Source organism: Aedes albopictus, chromosome 1 (genome assembly GCF_035046485.1).
Source record: "Aedes albopictus strain Foshan chromosome 1, AalbF5, whole genome shotgun sequence".
In the NCBI taxonomy this organism is placed as follows: domain Eukaryota; kingdom Metazoa; phylum Arthropoda; class Insecta; order Diptera; family Culicidae; genus Aedes; species Aedes albopictus.
This window is the reverse complement of record NC_085136.1, coordinates 209,083,892-209,106,727: the sequence shown is the minus strand read 5'-3', so window position 1 is coordinate 209,106,727 and position 22,836 is coordinate 209,083,892. Positions and strand designations below refer to the sequence as shown.

Sequence of the window (22,836 nt, the reverse complement as noted above, 5' to 3'; positions counted from 1 at the left end):
ACTTCGCCAACTGCTTCAGAGAAAGAATGCATTCCCACTTAGCGCATTTAGAGCAGCTTGACTGTCTGAGAAGATGCAGATTTTTGCTAATCTGTAATTTCTCCTCAGGCCCTCTTATCCACTCTTTATCCGTATCCCTAGGAGGTTCGAGTGCAGTTTGGTCATGGAGAACTATCCTTCCACCTGACTCAAGTCCTATCGGAATATAGCTACTTCAGACTAGGTTTACTTACTCGATAATGCGGGTTCTCCCGCGTGCCCGGAGTTAACAGGTTTTGGCACAGTGTCTTACCACATGCTTGCAATTGTGGTAGGGACATGACTCCAGACAATCTCCTCCAGAAGATCTGGATTGGATGGGATGCCGTTTCATAGGCAATCGCCCACAGTGGCACGTGGACTCAAGAAGTCAGTCGCTACTAAAATGTGGTCTCAACAGAGCTCGAAGCCTCCAACGGTGGCCATACCCGTGCCCTGCAGTTAAACTGAACCCATCAATCGGACAGTGGATGACTCTCCGAAATGTCGCTGCCGTAACCTCAGCTATCTAGGTTGAATCCGAGTTCGCAGCATGGAAAGGGGTTCCCGTAAAGGTTCGGGTTGACGGATGGCCCATATCGGTAACTTCATCTGCAGGGTAACCAGATATCAGTGTCACCAGTATCACGTGACCTATCAGTTTTGAAACTTGCGATGCAGCGGGAAACAGGCATGATATCGTCCCTGCCCAGCCTTCCGAGAGGACATAGATAGTGTTAGCACTACTTCGGAAGCTAACAACACAGCAGCACCATATCTTAGTGTCCTCCTAAAAGAGTCACGAAGTCCGTAGCTGCAAGATTAGGCAGCTAACCTCGAGGATACGAAGAACTGTACTAGCCTCTTTCCGAAGCAACGCCTATTGATGGTCCCGAAAAAAAAAAACAATGGGCTTAGCGGCCACGGGCACGGTCTTGTGTTAGGTCGGGAAGTACTTTTAAGACACGGACACGTTCAATGCACGACACTAGACAAAGGACTAGCATGCAACGCCCAATCGCACAGCCGAAAACTTTTCCTGACAGCTGCGGCGGGAATCCAACCCACGCTCCCCAGCACGATGCGACTAAGTGCTTGGTGACATTAGCCGCACGGCTACGAAGCCCACGTATTCCCTTCTCCTTCGTGAGCGGCAGATGTGGTTCCAGTACCTTTACTACCTGAGCTTCCTATCATGTGTCTATTGATCAGATCCTCCCATTGCTTGAAGAAGAAGAATAAGAAGAATAGAAAGAGCGTTTCTATGCGAGTTTAAGAAATGCATGGGAAAACAACCCGATTTGTTATACACCAAAATACAAATATTTCCCTCAAATTTAAATTCTGTATACCAGTGAAACCTGACATGTATCAGTAAAGAATACTGAACAGCAGTGGTATCTAACTCGTGAAATTAACAGCGTTGGTGATACAAGTTTTCAATGTTATTTTTTTAATGGATTAGGATCACTGCAGTTCACGGTACTCTTCGATCTGCATCGCGACAATGACGACAACCGCGGATCGCGTGTGTAGTGGAGGTGACGGCGAAGTGATGCATAACTATATCAAGGCTGCCCAGATGGTAGAAGCTACGTACCTAGTGTGTAAAGTACCTACAACGTTGTAGCAGGTGGACGACGATAAACCGCAGGCTGCCGCCGTTATAACCAGCTGGCGGGCATGGCGGTGGCGGCGGCGGCGGCAGCGCGGGCGTCGACGCGTATGTCACTACCGCAAATGAACTCACTTGCATTGAACGCGTCAGTCAGCTCAGCTGAATCCTGCGCGCGCGGTTTACGTCGGTGGCGTCTGCGGTGCGAGGCGAGCGCATTCCTTTGAGAGGGAGGTGGATGCAATAGCGACGGCAGGCAAGATCCGTTCGCAAGTTCATAGGAATTGAATTAATTGGGCTTTTTGTTTGTTTACATTGCGTAGGTTAAGCTCACAGTTGATGGCGTTGGAATCAGGTGTAGCGTGTCGACAAGTGTTGGAAGTGCGGTAGCAAATGCCAAAACATTGAACATGATTTGCGGTTTAGTAAATTGAGTTGAAAATATCTGAAGAATCAAGTTGTTACAACTTGTTGTATAATAAAATAGAAGATCATCTTTGTTTTCTTGATCGTCAAAGCATAAGAAGAGCCAAGTAAGGTTACTGTTATCTACTATTTATCGTTGTTATCGAGATTTTCAGCCCTCGGTCTCGTAGCCTGACAGAACCTACTTTTCAGCATAGTCTTCTATGCACTTTCTATTTTTGAATTTGTATATCGCGTGGCAGAAAATGTTGAGAAATGTGAAGTTTCAATTCCACAAATATTCTGAAATGTACTGGGAATCGAACGCAAGTACCCTCAGCATGGTCTTGCTGAAGAGCAGTACGATCATCACGTCCGCAATAACACTCTGATTCAGTCATGAATGTTCATATACGTATCGTGTATCCTTGACAGTCAGAATAATTTGACCTGAGAAAATTTCAAGTTCTCTGCCAAACTGTACCAGAAATGGCAATCTCAGAGCAAACCTGCTTCGCACATGTCAAATGCATCAACCTCTTCCAAACGCATTGCCCCACACGAAGTGCCGGCTAGAAACCACTTCAATTTTTATCTCTCCGGAGACCTGCATGGCACGACAATCACACATATGTAGGCATAACTACGCGACTCGAAACCAGTCAATCGTATTAAGCTCTCCTGATTGACCAGCTGTCGTCGTACATACGCTAAAGTGTCCTATGCCTTCGGTACCCCTCACCTGGCAAATAGCTCGTGCCCGAGACCCGTCACATCGTGTGCAGTTTATGGAAAGTGAAAAATTGTGCTGCTAGAGGTAGGCAGGTAGACTTAATCGCAACGGCACTTACGCGCGTCCGGCACAACTCGGAAGTGCAGCAGTGATATTATTTATTGGAAGAGAAAACCCGTTTCCAGCCCGCGCGCACAAGCCGTTAGTTGCGGCGTGCGAAGGAATCACTAACATGCGTGCGCACTGCGCATACGCGTAGTGTTTTTGACCCCTGCTCGGTTCGTCGCCATCGAGTGCAGCACGATCGGAGTTCCTCTCTTTCGACCATGTCGTCGCCGTAACCCTGACAAAACAAAACGACTCAACCGAGACCAAGTTCGAGGTTGGATATCGTTTTTTGGCTTTTTAATTAAACCCTCTTCGTCGTCCGGAGCTGACTCAAAAGTATTAATTAAGCTTTGTGTTGTTGCTTCTATGACATTGGCAGTGAATCTTGTTTCAGAGTTTTTCTAGGTGGAGGTTGAGACGATCCCTTTTCTCAAGGGCCGCAACTTCTAAGAAACACAAAGGGACGGTTTTTCAAATTATCGTATTTTTCCACATTAGGTAGTGACTTGCAGAATCCGGCGGATTACACGAACCGGCACTCATCAGCGCACCACACCGGATAGGTGACAATTGGCCAATTACGTTCCGCCAATCGTTTGGTTCGGCTGCTGGCTGATGGCTACCACCATACACGGAGCCGGAGCTAATTGAAAAGACTTCAAAAGAGACGGGCAAACGATCGATCACTGCTGCCGCGTCGCGCCGCCGGGCTTGGCTCATGAAAATGCGATCACCCGCAAAGCGAGGGGTTTCCTCAAGTAAATTGAAATGTAAATAAGCATGATGGAACGCTTTTCCAACCATGACGGCTCAGCGCTGTGAATGCGCGTTGAAAAACGGAACCAATTTGCCATTCTACTCCAGGCAGAACGAGGAATGAATCACTCGCATGGTATGCGATCCGTGATTTTTCTGCAGTAGAACTCACATGTACGGGAAAGAACCGACCTTGACCAAGCTTGCGAATTCTTCCAATGTCTTATAGTACGATTTTCGGCGGTTGGCTTAATTATAATCTTCACGCCGCCGCCTCGAGGACCTTGACACCTGTGAACGGTATGCACATAACTGGCAATTTTATCGCCAAGCGATCATCAAATTCTTACCCAGGTCTAATGTATTCTGATAACCTCGCTGCCGATTTTCGGCTATTGTAAGTTATTCCGCAACTTTTCTCGATTTAATTGTATCATTTGCGCCTTTGACCGCCAAAATTTCGATTGTATTTCGAGGCACGTAGACTTTTCGTTTTTTTTTTTGTTTTGCATATAAAACAGTTTGCCTACCGTCGTGGGTACATGAGATGTAAAATTGGGTGATCAGCTTTTCGAGCTGGCGAAAATTTTCAATTGCTAAATGGGGTATAATATTCAACAGTTATATTATGTGCAACAATAAAGGCTAGGAAACGCGTAATGGGATCTGTTGAGATCATTGGTTTCGTCCCAGCAAATCTCTTCCTATCCTTTCTTCCTCGTGATATACCGGCCAGGCTGCGAACAACCCTAGGGAAGATCGGATAACAAAATCCGGTGTAAACTTTGGTCGTAGGCTGATAGAGAAAAAGAGGGGTTTGCTTCTGCAAACTGCCTGAGCTGTTCTCTAGGAGAAGTGAATCATAACATCGTATGTTCTCCACGTTAGGGGTGGTCAATCAACGTCCGAGTGCTAGTGAAGGACTCTAAGCTGAACTTTTCAACATGATCCTTCGGAAAGTTAGAGGCTTGGTGTCTGGCCGTGTGAACGTGAAACTGCCGATCTATCAACTTCATCGGGAGCACCCGCATACTCGCCGATCTACTAAAGCACCAAGCGATCAGCGTCGTAGCGCTGCATGAGATGTGTTAGACAGGATCAATGGTGTAAATGTTTAGAGGTAATCTGGTAATCATACCATCTACACAGCTGTGGCAGCCCATGCGAAACAGCATTTATCGTGATAGGCGATATGCAGAGGCGCATGATCGGTTGGTGACCGACCGATAAAACAGTTCTTCAATATCAGAACTTTAACATCCTCGAGTAAAAACTAATGCAGCATCAGCTCCTCTCCAGACTGCGCAACCACCATTGGTTCCAACCTGGATGGAACCACCACAGTAGGATCAGTGCTGCCATCAGTACCAGCCTCAGGCCACGACCTCAGTTACAATTTCATCCAATATACGAGACCCGATCACAGCAAGTCTCATCTTTGCAGCCACATCAACCACTGCCACATGCTGCCTACAACGGAGTACCCGGATCCTTCCTATAGGCGAGTTCCAGCAGCAGATGGCTGCAAGGCAGGTAGTTCCAAGGAAACTCCCTGTCTTTGCGGGAAACTATGAGGAATGGCCCATATTTGTCAACAGGTATCGTAATTCAACGTTGGTTTGCGACTACATGGATGGGGTAATGCATTGGAAGTTACCGCAAGTGATGGCCACATTGGAGACATTGTTCGGCAACCTATAACGGCTTATTCAGTCTCTCTGCTAACGAAAGTACGCAATAGTCCAGCACGAATGGCTGACGACGATTATAAACTTTGGAGTCGTGTTTCGATGCCAATTACGAAGCCTAGTGGGACATTTGAAGGCAACCAACCAAGTTCACCTTACGAACCCACGGTGCGTAAACAAACTTCCCGCGAATATCCGCTTGAACGGGGTATTCTACAAGAAGCGCATGGCGACGAGAACTGATCTGAAAACATTCAGCATTAACATGTCAGCAATCATTTCAGCAACAAGCAACGTTACACATTTTAGCGATTTTGATTGAGTCGTACAAATCAACGAGTAACGAAAGGCCGAGCTCGAAAGAGAAGGAATTCCTGGACATAACTCTTCGGATTGCTACAAACAGGTGAAAGTTCAAAGGGTCTACGAAAACAGCAGCGAAGCTGTGGCCACAGCAAAATCTATCTTCGTCTGCGACAAAATAGGTCATAGGAATGATTTTAATTTCAATCCCTTTCCTTAACTGACTGCAGGAAGACTGTGAAAACACATCAAAGTGCCTAGTACCGCACGGTAAGCATCCATTCCGAGCATGAAGCTCATACGATGTTAGGGGTTGTACAGAAAATCATCATTCGCTTATACATCCCGGTAATTTCAACTGATCCGAAGTCACGGTAGTATCCGTACACCATCAACCGAAGAGCCCAACACATTTTCGGACCATCCCTGTATTGTATGGAGAAACAACGCAATTTCAAACTTTCACCTGAAGGATCGGGATTGGCGCAAATCGACGATAGGTACAGGGGATAGACAAAATGATCGGGACAGGCAAAATTTTCACTTTCCAAAAAATGTTCAACTAGCTGTAACTTTTCGAAAAGTGCATCGAATATTCTCAAATTTTTACTGTAAGTTCTTCAACCGGTTGTGTATCAGTGGACAAAATTTGGAAAAGATCGGACAATTCTTCACGAAGTTATAAAGATTTTAGAAAAAGAAAAAAATATCCGATAGCCAACTTTGAGCTGTTATACCTCCGGATTCAATGAACCGATTGCAATGAAATGAAACCATTCATGAGTTATATAATGAACTCTGGAAAACATTTGACTTAACTTGAAATTTTTAACAGGCGGTAGAGTTATAGCGATTTTATTTTTTTCACGATTTTTAAGTAAATTGGTCTATTTTTAATATGCATCCCATTACTTTTTCAATTTATTGGCGGCTATGTTGTTACTTTCCTTCAAAGCGCATTTATATATAAGTCAATTAGAGAAAAACTAAATGAACTATAACTTGCATCTTGAATTTTGAAACGATGTTAATGTTTTGGATAATTTGGTGTTTTATTAGAAAAATAATTTAATCGTTATAACTTTCTTCCGTGTTAAGAATATTAGTTTAAGTCAATGGTTTTTCATAACTCATTATATAAGTCATAAATGGTCAAAATTTCATTACATTCGGTTAATTGAATCCGGAGATATAACAGCTCAAAGTTGGCTATCGGATAATTTTACCATTTTAAAAAATCTTTATAACTTCGTAAAGAATTGTCCGATCTTTTCCAAATTTTGTCCACTGATACACAACTAGTTAAAGAACTTACAGTAAAAAATTGAGAATATTTGATGCACTTTTCGAAAAGTTACAGCTAGTTGAACATTTTTTGTGAAGTGAAAATTTTGCCTGTCCCGATCATTTTGTCTATCCCCTGTATATTACTGATCGCCCGGAGGTTGAAAATGAATAAAAAGGTCTATGTTTGAAGTAGACATCCAACGTCACTAGAGAGGGAATAAACTCTAGACCGGTAAACTTGGAAAAAAGCGGTGTGAAAGAAGAAAAGCACTTTCCTTTGATGAGCATGCACTGCACACGGCGGGTCATTTAGACTTACCCATCCAAACCTTTGATTACGTACAGTTAGCAGAAACTTTTCCGCATCTCCGGAAGCTGCCTATTTGTAGCTACGAGAATGCAACACCTACACTCCTGATCAAAAGTTTGGGGTCACCCCCTCAAAAACATGTCATTTTTTTAGGCCCATGTCTCCGCCAATTTGCGTTCGATTTCAAAACCCTAGGTCTCATTCAAAAGATAATAAGTCGAAGAAACTTTGAACATGATTTAAAAGAAACTTTAAAAAAAAAAATTGTATGTAAACTTAACCCACAGTTGCCAAATTTTCTAAAAAATGAATAAAAACTTACGGCAGTGTCGCAGGAAATTGAGCCGACCAAATTTAAAGATAAGAGCGGTATAAAACCCATTTTCTATTAGCTTTCAACTGCTTTTCACAGAACTTAAACTTAAACAATCTAGAAAAAAAGTTATTAAGTAAATTGAACGTTTCATGTCATCGACCAAAAGTTTGGGGTCACCCCTCAAAATGATATATCGGTCAAAAGTTTGGGGTCACTATCGTAAAACATGGAAAAGTGATATGTTGATAACTTTGTCATCTGTCATTCAAATTTAATTCTTCTTGGCTTATTTGAAACAAAATGAATGATACTTACTGCATAGCCATTGAACCACACATATTTGTTGAAATTTACATACTAAAACTTGTGGTGAAATGTGTGAACTTTACATAACATTTTTATATCCAGAAATCGTTAAATACGTTAAATTAAAGACATCAAACGTAAATTTAGTTAATTATCTTTGAAATGAGCCAAAAGATTAAAATTGAAATATAGATGGCGAAGATATCACCAAATGACTTTTCCATGTTTTACGAAAGTGACCTCAAACTTTTGGCTGATACATCATATAGAGGGGTGACCCCAAACTTTTGGTCGATGACATGAAGAGTTAATTTACTTAATAACTTGTTTTCTAGATTTTTGAGCTAAGTTCTGTAAAAAGCAGTTGAAAGCTAATAGAAAATGAGTTATATTACCGCTCTCATCTTTAAATTCGGTCGACCCAATTTCCAGTGACACTACCGTAAGTTTTTATTATTTTTTTAGAAAATTTGGCAACTTTGGGTTAAGTTTACATGCAAATTTTTTTTGAAAAAGTTTTTTTTAAATCATGTTCAAAGTTTCTTTGAATTATTACCTTTTGAATGAGACCAAGGGTTTTGAAATCGGACGCAAATTGGCGGAGATATGGGCAAAAAAAAATGACATGGTTTTGAGGGGGTGATCCCAAACTTTTGATCGGGAGTGTATAGGTTGTTAATCGGATTAAGCTATATGCAGCTAGCGGTACCTGTCGTTATGTCGTAAAGTTCATGGAAGTCAGCCTGTAGCGACGAAAATGAGGCTGGGATGGATTGTTTTTGACCACATGACCGAATCTACAGTGCCTGATGCGTTCCACATGTGTGACTACACGATCAACGAAAAATTGCACAACATAGTCAAGGAGTTCTTTGCAACCGAAAACTTAGGAATAACAGTCGGGCGTCAGCAAGAAGGCACCGAAGAAGCTCGGGCCAAAGCTATTTTTCAAGAAGCCACGTCGAAGGGTGAAAATGGCCAGCCACTACGAAACTGGTCTACTTTGGCCGTACGATCAGTTTGAGTTTCCACCTAGGGTAATTGTTCCCATCGTTGCGGTAGTACCTATTGTTGCGGTAATGGCAATTGAGCACTTTTTCGACTGAAATGTTACCAAAAGGTATTTTTAATAGATGTATGGTGCTTAAATTATGAGATTGCACCATTTGTTTGCTTAAGATTTGCCCAAAAACCTATTTTAAAAAAATATTTTCATAAATGTGTTTGCTGCTGTGTTCCTATTGTTGCGGTAGTGTTCCTAATGTTGCGGTATCCCATATGATTTCAATGGGATACCGCAACAATGATGATGATGATGATGATGATGGTTTCCATTCATTGTAGCACGGTACTAAGCCCGATAGCAATGGGCTGTCCATCCAATGTGATTTGATCAAGCAAAACATTATAATAATACAACCAAGATCATACAATTATATATAGTGCAAGCCATCGCATTGGAGGATGCCCCAATGAATGTGAAAAAGAAGAATCTGTCATTCTCCACATAAAAGTTATAATAAGAAGTTGGCATCTCCACTCTTCCCAACCATTATGTTTCGACTGACAGCTCTTATTTCCCTCCACTCCTAAAAATAGTTGTTTTTACCAAATGTTTTATAATAGTTAATGGTCTGGATTTCCGTATGATTAAAATATGGGATTAGATTATTACAAAATTATACATCTCTTCACGACGTGTACTGTACATAGTATGCAGTAAAATGTAGGAAGTACTGAAACTATCATGGAGCGAACTCACCGAGTATTTCGCCTGAGTACTTCCAATAAACCTTTTGAACCTGGGTTGAGACGAAGAGTAACACGACGATTCTTCAGGCGCCATTAGCTTCAGGTGGAGCACCGCTGTTGCCGTCTACAATTCTCCCAGAATCGCTCGATGTACTCCGATTTTCCAATTCTTGAACCACTTGACAACTTTTCTTGGCAAAGTAGGAAAAAACAAAACGTCTGCTTTCTGGTTCAGTCAATAAGAGCAGAAACACCAGCTGTGTCAGGTAACGGGCTGGTATGTGTCTAGCCGAAGCCAGATACTGCCTTCTCAATAAAGTCACCCAGCCAACACAAAGTCTTATATGATATTGAATAGGATGCTAAAGTAGAGGCCATATGCGTACATGCTTCCATTCAACCGCGTGTAAAGTGTGCGTATATCGCCTCCACTTTTGCATCCTATTCAACATTATTTGCGATCGTGTGCTAACTGGGCAATAACCGGTTCCAGGACAAATCGCACATCATCCGACGTCCGCCTGCGGTATTCTGCTCAGAAATCTGCATCCGTGCCGTGCCACCGTCTTTGAGATCCTTATTGAACCCTTTGTCCCTGGCGGGTCACCGTTTGATTCAGCTCATCGGTCGAGGGGAAGCTCCAATTCTGGCAGAAGTCTTTCAAATATCCGATGCCCTTCCGAGGGGTAAATATTGCACAGTAGTCCGTGCCGTGCAACAGTCCGTGGCGTCATCATCCGGCCCGTCGTCCGTGCCCTTTGCCAAACCGTTGGTTGTCCAAGTAAAAATAAGGTCCGAGGATAATTTCGACGATATTTTCGTTTTTAATAAAATAACTGGAGAAAAATTGACAGGAAAGAAAAACAAAACCGTTCAAAGTCAGTCAAAGCCTACCACAATCCAATGGGATACCGCAACAATAGGAACAAAATACCGCAACATTAGGAACACATACCGCAACATTAGGAACACAATGATCTTTCAGATAAAAACGAATAAAATGCTCATAACAACATCAAAGTGGCAATATTTCGTTATTTTTCCCGTAGATTAAGGATGGATTTTATTATTTTCAATTCAATCCATGTAAAAAGTTTGCTTGGGGCGATACAATTGTGGTTTAAACATGAACCCAGCGCTTAACTCCTCCATGATCGGATCAATTACCCTAGTTACGCTATGGCTGCCAGGAGGTTCTCCTTTAGAGGAAAGTGTCTGCGGGCACAACATGAGTTACGAGACAATCTGGAAAAGCAGATAGAGCTAGTAGACAGAAATTGGAAGATGCTGATCCTAAACAAGTATGGTATTTGCGGTTCCGGGTCATTTGGCTGAACACCATTTGGCCGAATGCCAAACGACCATTAGGCCAAATGGCGTTCGGCCAAACGGCATTCGGCCAAACGGCATTCGGCGAAATGGCCGGACACCGGTATTTGCCATTGGGTGTAATGACCAACCCAAAAAAAACGGAGAAGTCCAGATCGCTTGGGAAGCAGCAGCCAAGATCAACGGAGTCTTGCTAAATTCAAAACTTTTCAAGGGTCCGGGCATGTTGACAAATTTCGTGCCACTGCTTTTCGAGTAATGTACCACATGAGTAATGTACCACATGAGGTCAAAATTCGCCCAGTAGACCGTTTATCGCAACGATTTCGGTCCAACCCTTCAGAAAAACTAGGAACCTACATAATAAGGGTGGCCGTATTCGGGTACACGCGTCCTCCATGCTCAGCACAACATGTGAAGAATAAAAATGTCAACGACACCAAATGGAAAGAATTGTATCCGGAAGAAGCTTATGCTACAGTAGAGAAACATTTTGTAGATGATTATTTGAACAGCTGCAAAACGGAGGTTGAGTAGTCGAGCACTCCTAGATAAGTGCGACAAGTTGGGGAGGAATTAGCAGACACGAACAAGATTTTTGGCGAAGACAAATCCGATCTTATCGACGGAGATTTGGGCATGACCTATTCTCATGGTCCAAGTTCAGGGGCCGCCACTAAATTTCACTTAACTTCACGATTCCATAATGCAATGTAATTCAAACAAAGTCTGTAGTGTGAACCTACTTTCTTACTTAAATTTGTTTTTTTTAGTACATCCATGTTTTGTTTTTCTCGTTTCACAGTGCGAACGATGGTACTTAGGCCTAGGCTTTCGAGCCAGGACATGAAAAGGGAATTCCTTTGTCCTTACATTTGTCCCATCCCAGGAAAAAGAGATTCATTGGAGTGACAATAACTTTCTTAGCAACGTCACTCCCAAAAATTTTGCTTCATATTAATATCCGATACGGAGCGTCACCGTGCTGAGTTCAATTATTTTCAATTGATGAAATATTAACCGTCTTTGATAAATTAATAGCGATTGCTGGCGCGTTTTCGGTCCTCGGGTTGCTTATAAAACAACTGTTTTAATTAAATCCGACGTTTCGAACGTTTATTCTCTCATCTTCAGGGCAAACTGCAATTTATATAGAAAGTTTAAGTAGTCAAGCCATTTGTTATACAAAAAAAAATGGTTTGAACATGCACTGATGGCACAGTTAGTTACATTATACTGTAATTATACATACACATTTCGGACATAATGACTTGATTCAATGCTCCGTCCAAAGTTTTAACCATGTATTGTAAAATTGTAAAATCAAGTCATTATATCCTAAATTTGTATGTATAATTACAGTGTAATGTTGTTAGCCTTTCCATCAGTCCAAGCCCACTTGACCTAAAACAACTTTTGATGTGAGTTATTTGTTGTATAACAAATGGCTCTAGCCGGGGCCCGTGGTGCAGTGGCTACACGTTCGCTTCATAAGCGGATGGTCATGGGTTCGATCCCAACCCCGGCACTTCGTCAGTTGCACTTCCCCCCGAGAGCGGCTGGCACTTGACCCCCTTCTGAGGTCTCATAGCTCAAACGGACCCGGTAATTGGATATCGGCGAACGGCAACCCATAATGGACGACCCCAATCGGACTGGAAAAGGAACAACAGCCACACATCATTTCATCATCGTGCTCATCATTCTACCAAGGACAGGGTAGAAAAGTGAAAGCAGCACAAAGGAAAAACCAGTTCGATATAGTAGAATAAGAATACAGTAGAATTCATTTAGGTGCTGCACAAAGTGTAAGTGCAGCCGCCAATTGGAATCGCTCACGTAGTGCTCTAGTGGACAAAAGGTGCTATAAAATAGGTTATGTGGTTAAGAATAAAAAAAAACAAATGGCTCAACTACTCAAACCTTGTATGTAAATTGTAGTTTGCCCTGAAGATCAGTGAATAAACGCTCGAAACGTTGGCTTTGATTAAAACAGTTGTTTTATAAGTAACCCGAGGACCGAAAACGCGCCAGAAATCACTTTCGTTTTTCTTTGTATACAATGACGCTGCATAGTAGACCTGGCCGCTTCAATACTTGTTGCTCTCTGATACCTTGCAAATATTGAAAATAACAAGAAAAATGAAAAGAGCGGTTGATTTAATCATTTTCTAGGGCTTTTTTTCCAAAAGATTGCTTTGTATGTGTAGTAAAGATGGGCAATCTAATCTGGACCCGGTCCAAAAGTCCAGATCAGTAAAGTGAGCGAGTGAGTCGTGACTCTTTTTCAGAGAGAGCTCTAACGTACGCCTCCATATATTTTGCGTTTCTATACCTCTTTGTATGTGTCTGGGTGATGTGAAACTCTATTGCCGTTTTTCTTTATTATCCAGTTCCAACCTGGGTTGGAACTGGATCAGATCACAGTTTCAACCCCAACCCGACTTCGGTTTCGCTTGTACTAAAGTTTGTTTGACGTTGTTTGTTTATAAATTTTCCGCCAATCCAGTTCCAACCCAGGTTAAAAAAGAAAAACGGCATATGATACGTGTTTTTTTTTTCTCTCGCTAAGCAAACAGTCAACAGCAGAGGCTTGGATTAGCTCCTTCACCATGGCTCCCTGTTCCCAGGCCAAGCAGTCCTCAAACAACATGATCTATCGGTCCCATTTTAAGCGAGAGAGTAGAACCACCAGTCCAAGCAGAGCTGGCCCGAACATGGAGCTACTACTCACTCATGATTACCAACTCATTTCATTCGGATCCTCACTTGAACAATAGTCTTTTTCTATGAAGTTGGTTGAATATGGTTGAACATATTGAGTTAAGAGAAGGAAGAGCGACAGGAGAAGGAACGCTAGACGAGGTCAAGACAGCCATTAAAGGGCTGAAGAACAAGGCTGCTGGGAAGGACGAACTCCCGATCGAGCTTCTCAAGCACGGTAGTGTATCAACTCTTACACCGTATTATCTTCTATCTATTATTATTATATATATAAAAATGCAGTGGCATACGTGGGACCGCGCATAACTTGCGAACGGAAGGTCCGATTTTGGTCGTCTTAGTTTTGTTCTGTTAGTTTTCACCCAAGGAAGGTTTATGAGGCCTAAAACATAGACAAATTGAGAGTTTTCGAAAATCGATTTTCTATACCTCTTCCACCGGGGACTTGGGCTTGGCTCGAAACTTGAAACGTCAAAAAACGCAGTAGGCAAGACAAAGTTTGCCGGGTACAGCTAGTATTGAATATATGGGAAGAGGAAGACCCGCTTGCTAGTTGGTTGGATGGTCTCATTTGCCCTCTATACAAAAAAGGGCATCGACTGGAGGGCGCGAATTACAGAGGAATAACACATCTCTATTCAGCGTACAAAATTTTGTCCGGAATTCTGATTAACAGGCTGATGTCGATTGAGGAGTCCTTCGTCGGCGAATACCAGGCGGGTTTTCGTGAGGGCCGATCAACGACGGATCAGATGTACACCCTGTGGCAGATTCTCGATAAATTTCGGGAGTACAACTTGCAGACCCATCATCTGTTCATTCATTTCAAGGCGGCGTACGATTCAGTGAAGAGAAATGAGTTATGGCAGATTACACAGCGCAATTTTTTTTTTGTCTCAAGAGCAAACTTATGTGTCTCTGACAGATTTTGGTCCGCTGAATCCGAATCCGGGCTCAGATTTGCTCCAGCACGTCACAGTTCTGAGCTATACCCCAATTTATAGGGAAAAATATGCGATTTTGGGCTTTTTTTGACTGCCAACCATTAAGCATGGACATATCGCCCCCTTAATGCTAGAACTAGGTAACTCGTTTTGGAAAGTACGGGTAAAAATGGCTGGTAAAACTTATCCTGATATAAAACAAACACTTTGTTGGTCTTAAATGAAGCATCATTATGTGTTTTTGTAGTTTCAATCGACAAACTTTTGTTTATTGTGGTGAACGTTCAGATGTAAACAAATTGCTCGCGATTTCGCAAAACCAGTTACCTAGTTCTAGCATTAAGGGGACGATATTTTTTTAAGCAATGAAAAGGTAAATTGGTCAATTAACATCTAAATTAACGACTCATGCAAAATATTTCGTTTTACCAAATCAAATTTGATAGTTTTACGCGATTTATGTTAGGTACGATATTTCCCATTCAAGTCGCCCTCCAAAAGTTGCATGCAAGTTTACTTACTAACATAAAATGCTTAAATCTCTCAAATTTGATGTGGTAAAACATAATATTTTGCATGAGTCGTTAATTTGGATGTTAATTGACCAATTTACCTTTTGAATGCTTAAAAAAATATGTCCATGCTTAATGGTTGGCAGTCAAAAAAGCCCAAAATCGCATATTTTGCCCTATAAATTGGGGTATAGCTCAAAATTGTGACGTGCTGGAGCAAATCTGAGCCCGGATTTGGATTCAGCGGCCCAAAATCTGTCAGAGACACATAAGTTTGCTCTCGAGACAGACCAAAAGTTAATTTTTGTTACGCTGTGTTATGATCGAACATGGTTTTCCGGCGAAGCTGATTAGACTGATTCGTGCGACGCTTGACGGCTCGAAATCAAGTGTACGGGTTGCGGATGAAAATTCGTCATCGTTCGTAACCATAGACGGGTAGAAACAGGATGATGCTTCTCGAACTTACCTTTCAACATAGCGCTGGAAGGAGCGATAAGGAGAGCTAGTGTGCAAAGGAACGGAACCATTGTCACGAGGTCACATATGCTCATGGGCTTCGCGGATGATATCGACATCATCTCGATCGCCCGTCGGGCCGTGGAAGAGGCGTTCATACATTTGGAGACTGCGAGGATTGGACTAACGATTAACCATACAAAGACCAAGTACCCCAAGTAACAATTTCATCGCTGATTGGTTTTGTTTGATTTTTATTAATGTTTTATTACAGCAATAATTAAAACTCACAGTTTTATTACTGCTTTTATGAAAACCATTAATAAAATGTTTTATAGTATACTTGAAGATATCCATAAAGACGGATTTTAAGAGTAAACAAAACTTTCCGATATGTAAACCTTCTGGCAATCATATTTACCGCAATAAAACTGTTAAAACTCTCAACAGATTCGATTTGTAACGACATCTGTTAGGTTTATTGCGGTCATCATAAAAGTAAACTTGCTTTCGTTTTATTTTCGCTGATTATGGTCGTCGCCATATTGAAGAATTAGCTTACGTGAATGAAAAATAGTTAATTTTGCTTAAATTAGCAATGAATTGGTAGTTTGCAACCATTTTCATAACATGCTCACATAAATAAACTCTCTCTGCTGAGTTTTCTTGTGTTTCGGGATAGTTTTACTAAATTCACAAATTGATTTATTTCATTCCAAGATGATAATATTCACTATTTTCGAAGCGCAATAATTTTTAGATTCTGCAACCTCAATATTCACGGTAAATTCGAATGCGCATAAGCCTACCAGCACAATAACTACTAAAATACCACTTTGAAATAGTCGCTTTCTACTTACGAATGATGTATCCTCCTGAACTTTACGTGCCATCGAAGAAGCTTCTCTGCATCTTGAGCTGTCATAGTTTTTGTTGAAAAAAAAAACAACAACAATCGAGAATGGGAAATATTTCAACTAGGTTTTAAAAAGGGTTTATTGCTACTTTTAATGCGGTTTGCAAAACCTCTCCGAGAGTGGTCCACTTAGCCGGAAGATGCTCTTAAAGAGGTTATCAAGAGGTTTTGATGTATGATTCAGTTTTATTGCAAGTTTTATAAAATTGGTCATGAAGATCTCTTGTAGAGCCGAACAAAACTTAAAATGTTACTTGGGACATGATTGCTGATGGTCAACGTCGGTCCGGTCGAGTGGTGACGAAGTGGTGCTAAGTGGTGAAAAGTTTGATGTTGTGGACGAATTTGTTTATCTTGGTTCTTGAAGTCCCGTAAGCTGCAAACAAAGACAAAACTCGCGTTGTACAAGACTCTGATTCTTCCGGTCGCTTTGTACGGCCATGAATCGTGGACGTTGAGAGAAGCTGATCGGAGAGCCTTTGTAGTCTTTGAACGTAAAGTGCTGCGAACAATACTCGGCGGTAAACTGGAGGACGGCATCTGGTGGCATCGCATGAACCACGAATTGTCCCAAGTATATAAAGAGATGGATATTGGATATAGTGAAGCGAATAAAACACGGCAGGCTGCGATGGGCTGGGCACGTAGCTCGTATTGCGGAGGAACGACAAGCTAAAACCATATTCAACAGAGAACCAGGAAGGGGTCGTCGGCTTCGTGGTAGACCGCACACACGGTGGCTTTTTGCAGTTGAGGAGAACCTAAGGCATAGCTTCCCAACCTTCGTTTCGCGACCCCCCAACTGCTTGCAGGCACGCTTCGATTGTTCTACGAAAAGCGGGGTGACAACAGACTGGGGGGTCCAAGGTTGGGAAACGATGACCTAAGGGCTGTCAAGGTTGCGATCATTCTTTTGCAAAGATTTACATTCATTTGCTATTATCTCAGTTCAGAAGCATGCTATCGAAAAACAATGTATGGATGAATTTAACCTTGTAGTTTTATCTGAAAGTTTGCCCAATAACATTGGGGTCGCAAACGTATACCAAAGCCGTGAGCGAGCTGTGAAGGCAACTTTCCACAGCGTGAATATTATTTACATTCACCGCGTGAAGAGTTGCCTTCACAGCTCGCTCACGACTTTGGTATACGTTTGCGACCCCAATGTTATTCGGCAAACTTTCAGATAATATTACAAGGTTAAATTCATCCATACATTGTTTTTCGATAGCATGCTTCTAAACTGAGATAATAGCAAATGAATGTAAATCTTTGCAAATGAATGGTCGCAACCTTGCTCTAAACGTTCAGGGTGACTGGAAGCGATTGGTCCAGGACCGAGACCAGAGGAGGAGAATGCTTCATTCGGCGTAGATTCACCGCTACGAGTTGTAGCCCATCAATTATTAAGTAACGAAGGAGAAGTATAACGAGGGTATGCTGAAAACACATCAAGAGAATGAGTGTCGCATGGCTGAGAGAGCGAATGGGAAACAACCGTATTCGTGCGGTTTGGTCATTCATAACTGAGCCGTTCAAAAGATCCGGTTCACCAATGTAATTCAGGCCAAACATTTCAATAGGTCCTATCTGAATTTGAGCCTTTGTTTACTTTCTCTTTCAATTATTGTAATGTAATGGTACACTTTTCAACTACTTTTGCAGTACAAATCAGAAGACGATTGTTTTGACCATCGTTCAATGCAAGGAGACAATCATAATACAAATAAACAGCTGAGATACTAACGAGAGGGAAACCAAAGAGAGCCTTTCTTCTGCAGATAGGACCTTTAGACATGTTTGGCCTGAATTGATCCGATTCTGACCCGAATTCTTGAGTGAGCCATTTTGTCCACTACTAACATTGTGTAGACTAGAATAAACTAGGCTAGATTAAATGAACTCTCGACCTGCTGAACCCTGAGACAATTGAAGCATTTGATTGAGAAACTATTGCAAAAAATTTAGGCATTTTTAAGAATGTGGTTCTATTTTCTCAGGATAATTGTGGTTGTATTCTCTAAAGATATTGTTGTTGAATAATATAGGCATTTTCCCGGCAAAATTCATGGATGTCTTGAGAAAATCTGAAATAAATGTTTGCTTTTGCCAAAAAATAACTTATAAAATGGACTACAAATTCGTCAACTTCTGACAAAAGTTTTGTAGAAATTCATAGGAAATTCAGTTGGATATTCAGTCAGAAAGTCCAATACAAACTTAATATGAGTGCTCGCCAAAAACTGCATTAAAATTTACTAGAATTTCTGCGAGACACAGCATTATAGAACCAGAATCTTATTTCTAAATGTTTCAGTGATTCCTCCAGAGATTGCCTTTAGAATTCGATTAGAAATTTCCTATGGGGTTTTCGCAAAAACGACCCTAGCAATGGCGCTATACATTTTTGTTGAATTTTCCTTAGGGTCTCTGTCACGAATTCTTACTAAATCTAAGGGTTCCAATACCATGAGCACATTTGTTGAAAGCAAGAACAAACATTTTCTCTAGCTATACTATAAACTTAATATTCAACGTGTTCTTTGCAACTTACGGATTACAGAACAAATGTATAAACAAAAATTGGAAAATGTAAATATCTTTTCCCTGAAGAAGACGCTATCCAAATTGTCGAAAAGTCGGGCTAGAAAACAACTCGTTTTAATTCATCGAACTACGAAGGCGCTAAATCCGAATCTATAATAAATGAATTATTATGTTCAATATGTATTTCCATGTTTAGGTACATACTATCCACAATTCATACCATTTTTAATTGTAAAGTTACATGTGTCTAAACAAACAACTTCAACGGGTGGAAAAGCGACGAACATCACACTTATGGCCACCACCTATGAAGTCCGGCCTTCGGGCTACTTAAACACTTCCTACCCCACACTGCATATTTGAAGGTACCCGGGTAATCGCCATAATTGATCATTTAGAAGAAGAAAGCAAAGAGTAAACAGAAGAAAATGCATCGTTTGAATATATAGGAAGAGGCTCTCTTGCCAGAAACCACCGCGCATAATGAATGAAACAGGTCTCTGAATACGAGATGAACCAGCCGAGGGCTGAAAATCTCGAAAACAAAGATAATAATAATAATAGATGAAAAGTCTCAGAACAAATCGAAAATCCATCATAAATTTTTTCATACAAAAAGCTTTAAGATGCTGAGCGGAAAGAGGCGGAATACAACAAACGATCGTTCAAAAACGAGAGTGAAATGGATGAACAACAGAAACCGGCAAAAAAGTGAAGGCAAGTTCAGCAACGATGCGCAAATTGGGGTAGGAGTGTGAACAGAAATTATGCACCGCGTAAAGAGCTCTGTCTGTGGACGTGCGCGCCGTTGCCAGCGGAATAATAATAAGTTTCAACAAAAATGCTTCATCATTGTGGTTTGTTGTGGTTACGATTTGCGAGATTCACTTTCTTTGGTTTTGATATGGAAAAAAAATCGGCTGAGTTCAAGTGCTTAGAAAACGTGCTGTAAATTCCAGATCAAAAGAAACCACTTCCTGAGCGCTAGACGATATTAATTGCAATCCGAAATGCCATCAAGAACCGAAAATTTCTCTATCACTGATGTTTAACAGATATATTAACAAATAGATTCAAGATTATAGTCAACATGGCGCAGCCATAGCTGTAAAGGCGTGGGTATTCAGCATGGCCATGTTGAGAATGACGGGTTCGATTCCCAGTCGGTCCAGGAATTTTTCGTAATAGAAATCGACTTGACTTTTTTGAAATAGAATATGTTCGTGCCTGCGATACGATATAGACACGCAAAATGTCATTGGTAGAGGAAGCTTCTATTAGCATTTCCACGGTTATTGAGTGCGAACTGTAGAAATGCTTATAGATCAAGTGGAGACTCAGATTGTGTCCCAGTGGGGACGCTACGCCAAGAAGAAGAAGAAGAAGAAGAAGGTGTAGACAATTTCTTCTTCTTCTTTATGGATCTACGTCCGCGCTTGGACTTGGCCTGCCTCGCTTCAACTTAGTGTTCTTTGAGCACTTCCACAGTTATTAATTGAAAGGCTTTCTTTGTCTACCATTGCATGAATTTGTATATTGTGAGGCAGGTACAATGATACACTATGCCCAGGGAGTCGAGAAAATTTTCCCAACCTGAACATGAACCCGCCGTTTCCTGATTGACGATCCATAGCCTTAACCACTAGGCTAACTGTAGACAATTTCTAGTATCTTAAAAATAAAAATATGATGAAAATTACATTATCCTTGCTGAGAAGCATAACAATTCCCAGCAAAATAATTGGTTATACCTTTTTTGAAGTTGATTAATTGTATAACATAATCACTGTTATATTACTTTGAAAAAATTAAAGCTTCAAGAAAACGTCATGTAATAATTGATTATTTCCAATCTACAGACGATGCGATGTTGCTCATGGAAAATTGAATTGAAAAAAAAATGTAATTGTTGTAATTGTCTCACACATACCTGTCGTAATAGCTTGTAACCTATCAAACCATATAACCAATAACCAATAAATACTGCACAGACAATTTTCATACACTCTATACACTTGAAGTGACCCTATTGGAGCATCTGAACATGACTGACCAGTGAGTTCGAATTTTGGAATATTCCAAATGACAAATACTACCAACTCACTTATCAACACAATTTACGTTGCATTAACATCAACAAAATATACGGCAAAAAACTTCAGCAGCGAACCAATTCTGCATCTACTCAAGGTCTCATTATATATAGCAAGTACTTGTCCATCCTTTTATTAGAGTCATAAGCAACGCTCACATTCCACCGACTGCCCATTGTCTTCCAATCTCACCCACAACCATTTTTGATTTGTCAACCACAAAAAGCATTTCGCAAGCGAAGGTCGTCACTACAAACTCATGCAAAGCTGCTGTGCAATTCACTTCCCTGGGCAGAACCCCAAAAGCCGTACAGGCCACAGCAAATGCATGACTTTCAACATGTTGCAGGTCTCCACCTCTTTGTTTGACCACTGAGACCCATACGGCAAACACGTTCACACACCAGTAATGTAAGTGCAGCACGGCAACAATTCATTGGCATGTAATAAGCACTTCAATTTTGATTACATTTGTTATCTCTGTCCAGCGTCTGTTTCACCATACGTAGTTTTTGTTCGCCTATTCGCCTACCACCTTCCACATTCGTTGCATAGTCGGTCCATGGTGAACACAAGCCCCCCAAAGCAACCCCAATCAACGTTAATCACGATTAGCACTTGCATTTCCTTCGCTGCTCCTTTCGTGGGGCCAGAGTTCGAGTTTTCAGATTTTCCCTCCGTTTGCAATTCTGTAACCTATGATCATCACTATCTCACTCATTTTACCAATATTGCAGTTGAATCATACATTACGAAAACTTACAGCTTTCATTGTGGTAGATTTGATTGATTGACGAACACTAAAATTTTCCACTGGGCACTAACAGCTGGCAACACTGCAGTTGATACAGGAACCTTAAGGATCTGCGAAGGAACGATGGCAGGAAGCGGGAACGGGGGATGGTCGGCTACCAAACCGTGCAGCTGCAATTCATTCACTCACACGCGCACGTTAACGACTCAAACGGACAGTTTGAATTATCCCGAAGGATGCCAAGTAGGGAAATCCTAGCGATTCGAGCACTGAACACTAAATGACTTGCGGCCAGCCCGCGGTGGCTGATTTTATATAATATAAAACGAATAGCCGATCGAGCCCCGAAAAAAAGCTTTCGTCTCTCGCGTTGCTGCCTAGCGTAAAGCAAGTACCTACTGCTGGAGCTTTGAGCAGCGTGCTGAGACTCCGAGAGCGCGAGTGTAGCGGCGCGAAGATCAGGAAATAAAGTTGGCAAACAACAACCGGGCCGCGGTGGATGCGGCAGCAGCATGGTGCCAGCGCTACCATGTGCGCCTACGCTGCGAGATGCATCCCTTGCTCCCAGCTGGTCGGACTACAGACACTTGCGAGAGAAGGGGTTGCTAAGTTGTTCAGTCGATGGAGCACCATCAGTTGTTATCGAACATTTGCCATGCGCTAATGAAGAAGCAGTTATATTCTAAAAGTTTGAACAAATATCCGCTGAACTTTTGTCACTGTACAGAGTATAATTTTGCCGATTTCGTACGCTTTTTTAATAACGTTTCAGACGCTGATTTTTGCGATATAATTTCTTCGGAAAAGTTTCTACATGAGACGAAGCGCATCTTTTGACATGAAGAGTTGAATGACCAATCCATCTATAAGTGAGATGAAAAAACATTTTTTTTTTTTTCAAAAATGCAGATAGACGCGTGATGTCTTCAGCAAAGTTGTGCAAAATGCAATTTTGATGAAA

General features: G+C 41.5%; 1 protein-coding gene across 3 annotated transcripts in view; it reads right to left on the bottom strand.

Moving 5' to 3' along the window:
* LOC109430296 (uncharacterized) overlaps nt 1–22,395 on the bottom strand; it is a 97,868-nt gene extending 75,473 nt beyond the window's left edge. The window contains exon 1 of one of the 3 annotated variants that reach the window (XM_029856606.2): nt 21,885–22,395. In XM_029856606.2, the coding sequence (XP_029712466.2) occupies nt 21,885–21,893 (9 nt within the window). In that variant the 5' untranslated portion in view covers nt 21,894–22,395. The remainder of the gene's footprint in view (nt 1–21,884) is intronic. The other 2 variants (XM_029856607.2, XM_029856609.2) reach the window with 2 other exon arrangements.
* Nucleotides 22,396–22,836: the final 441 nt, after the last annotated feature.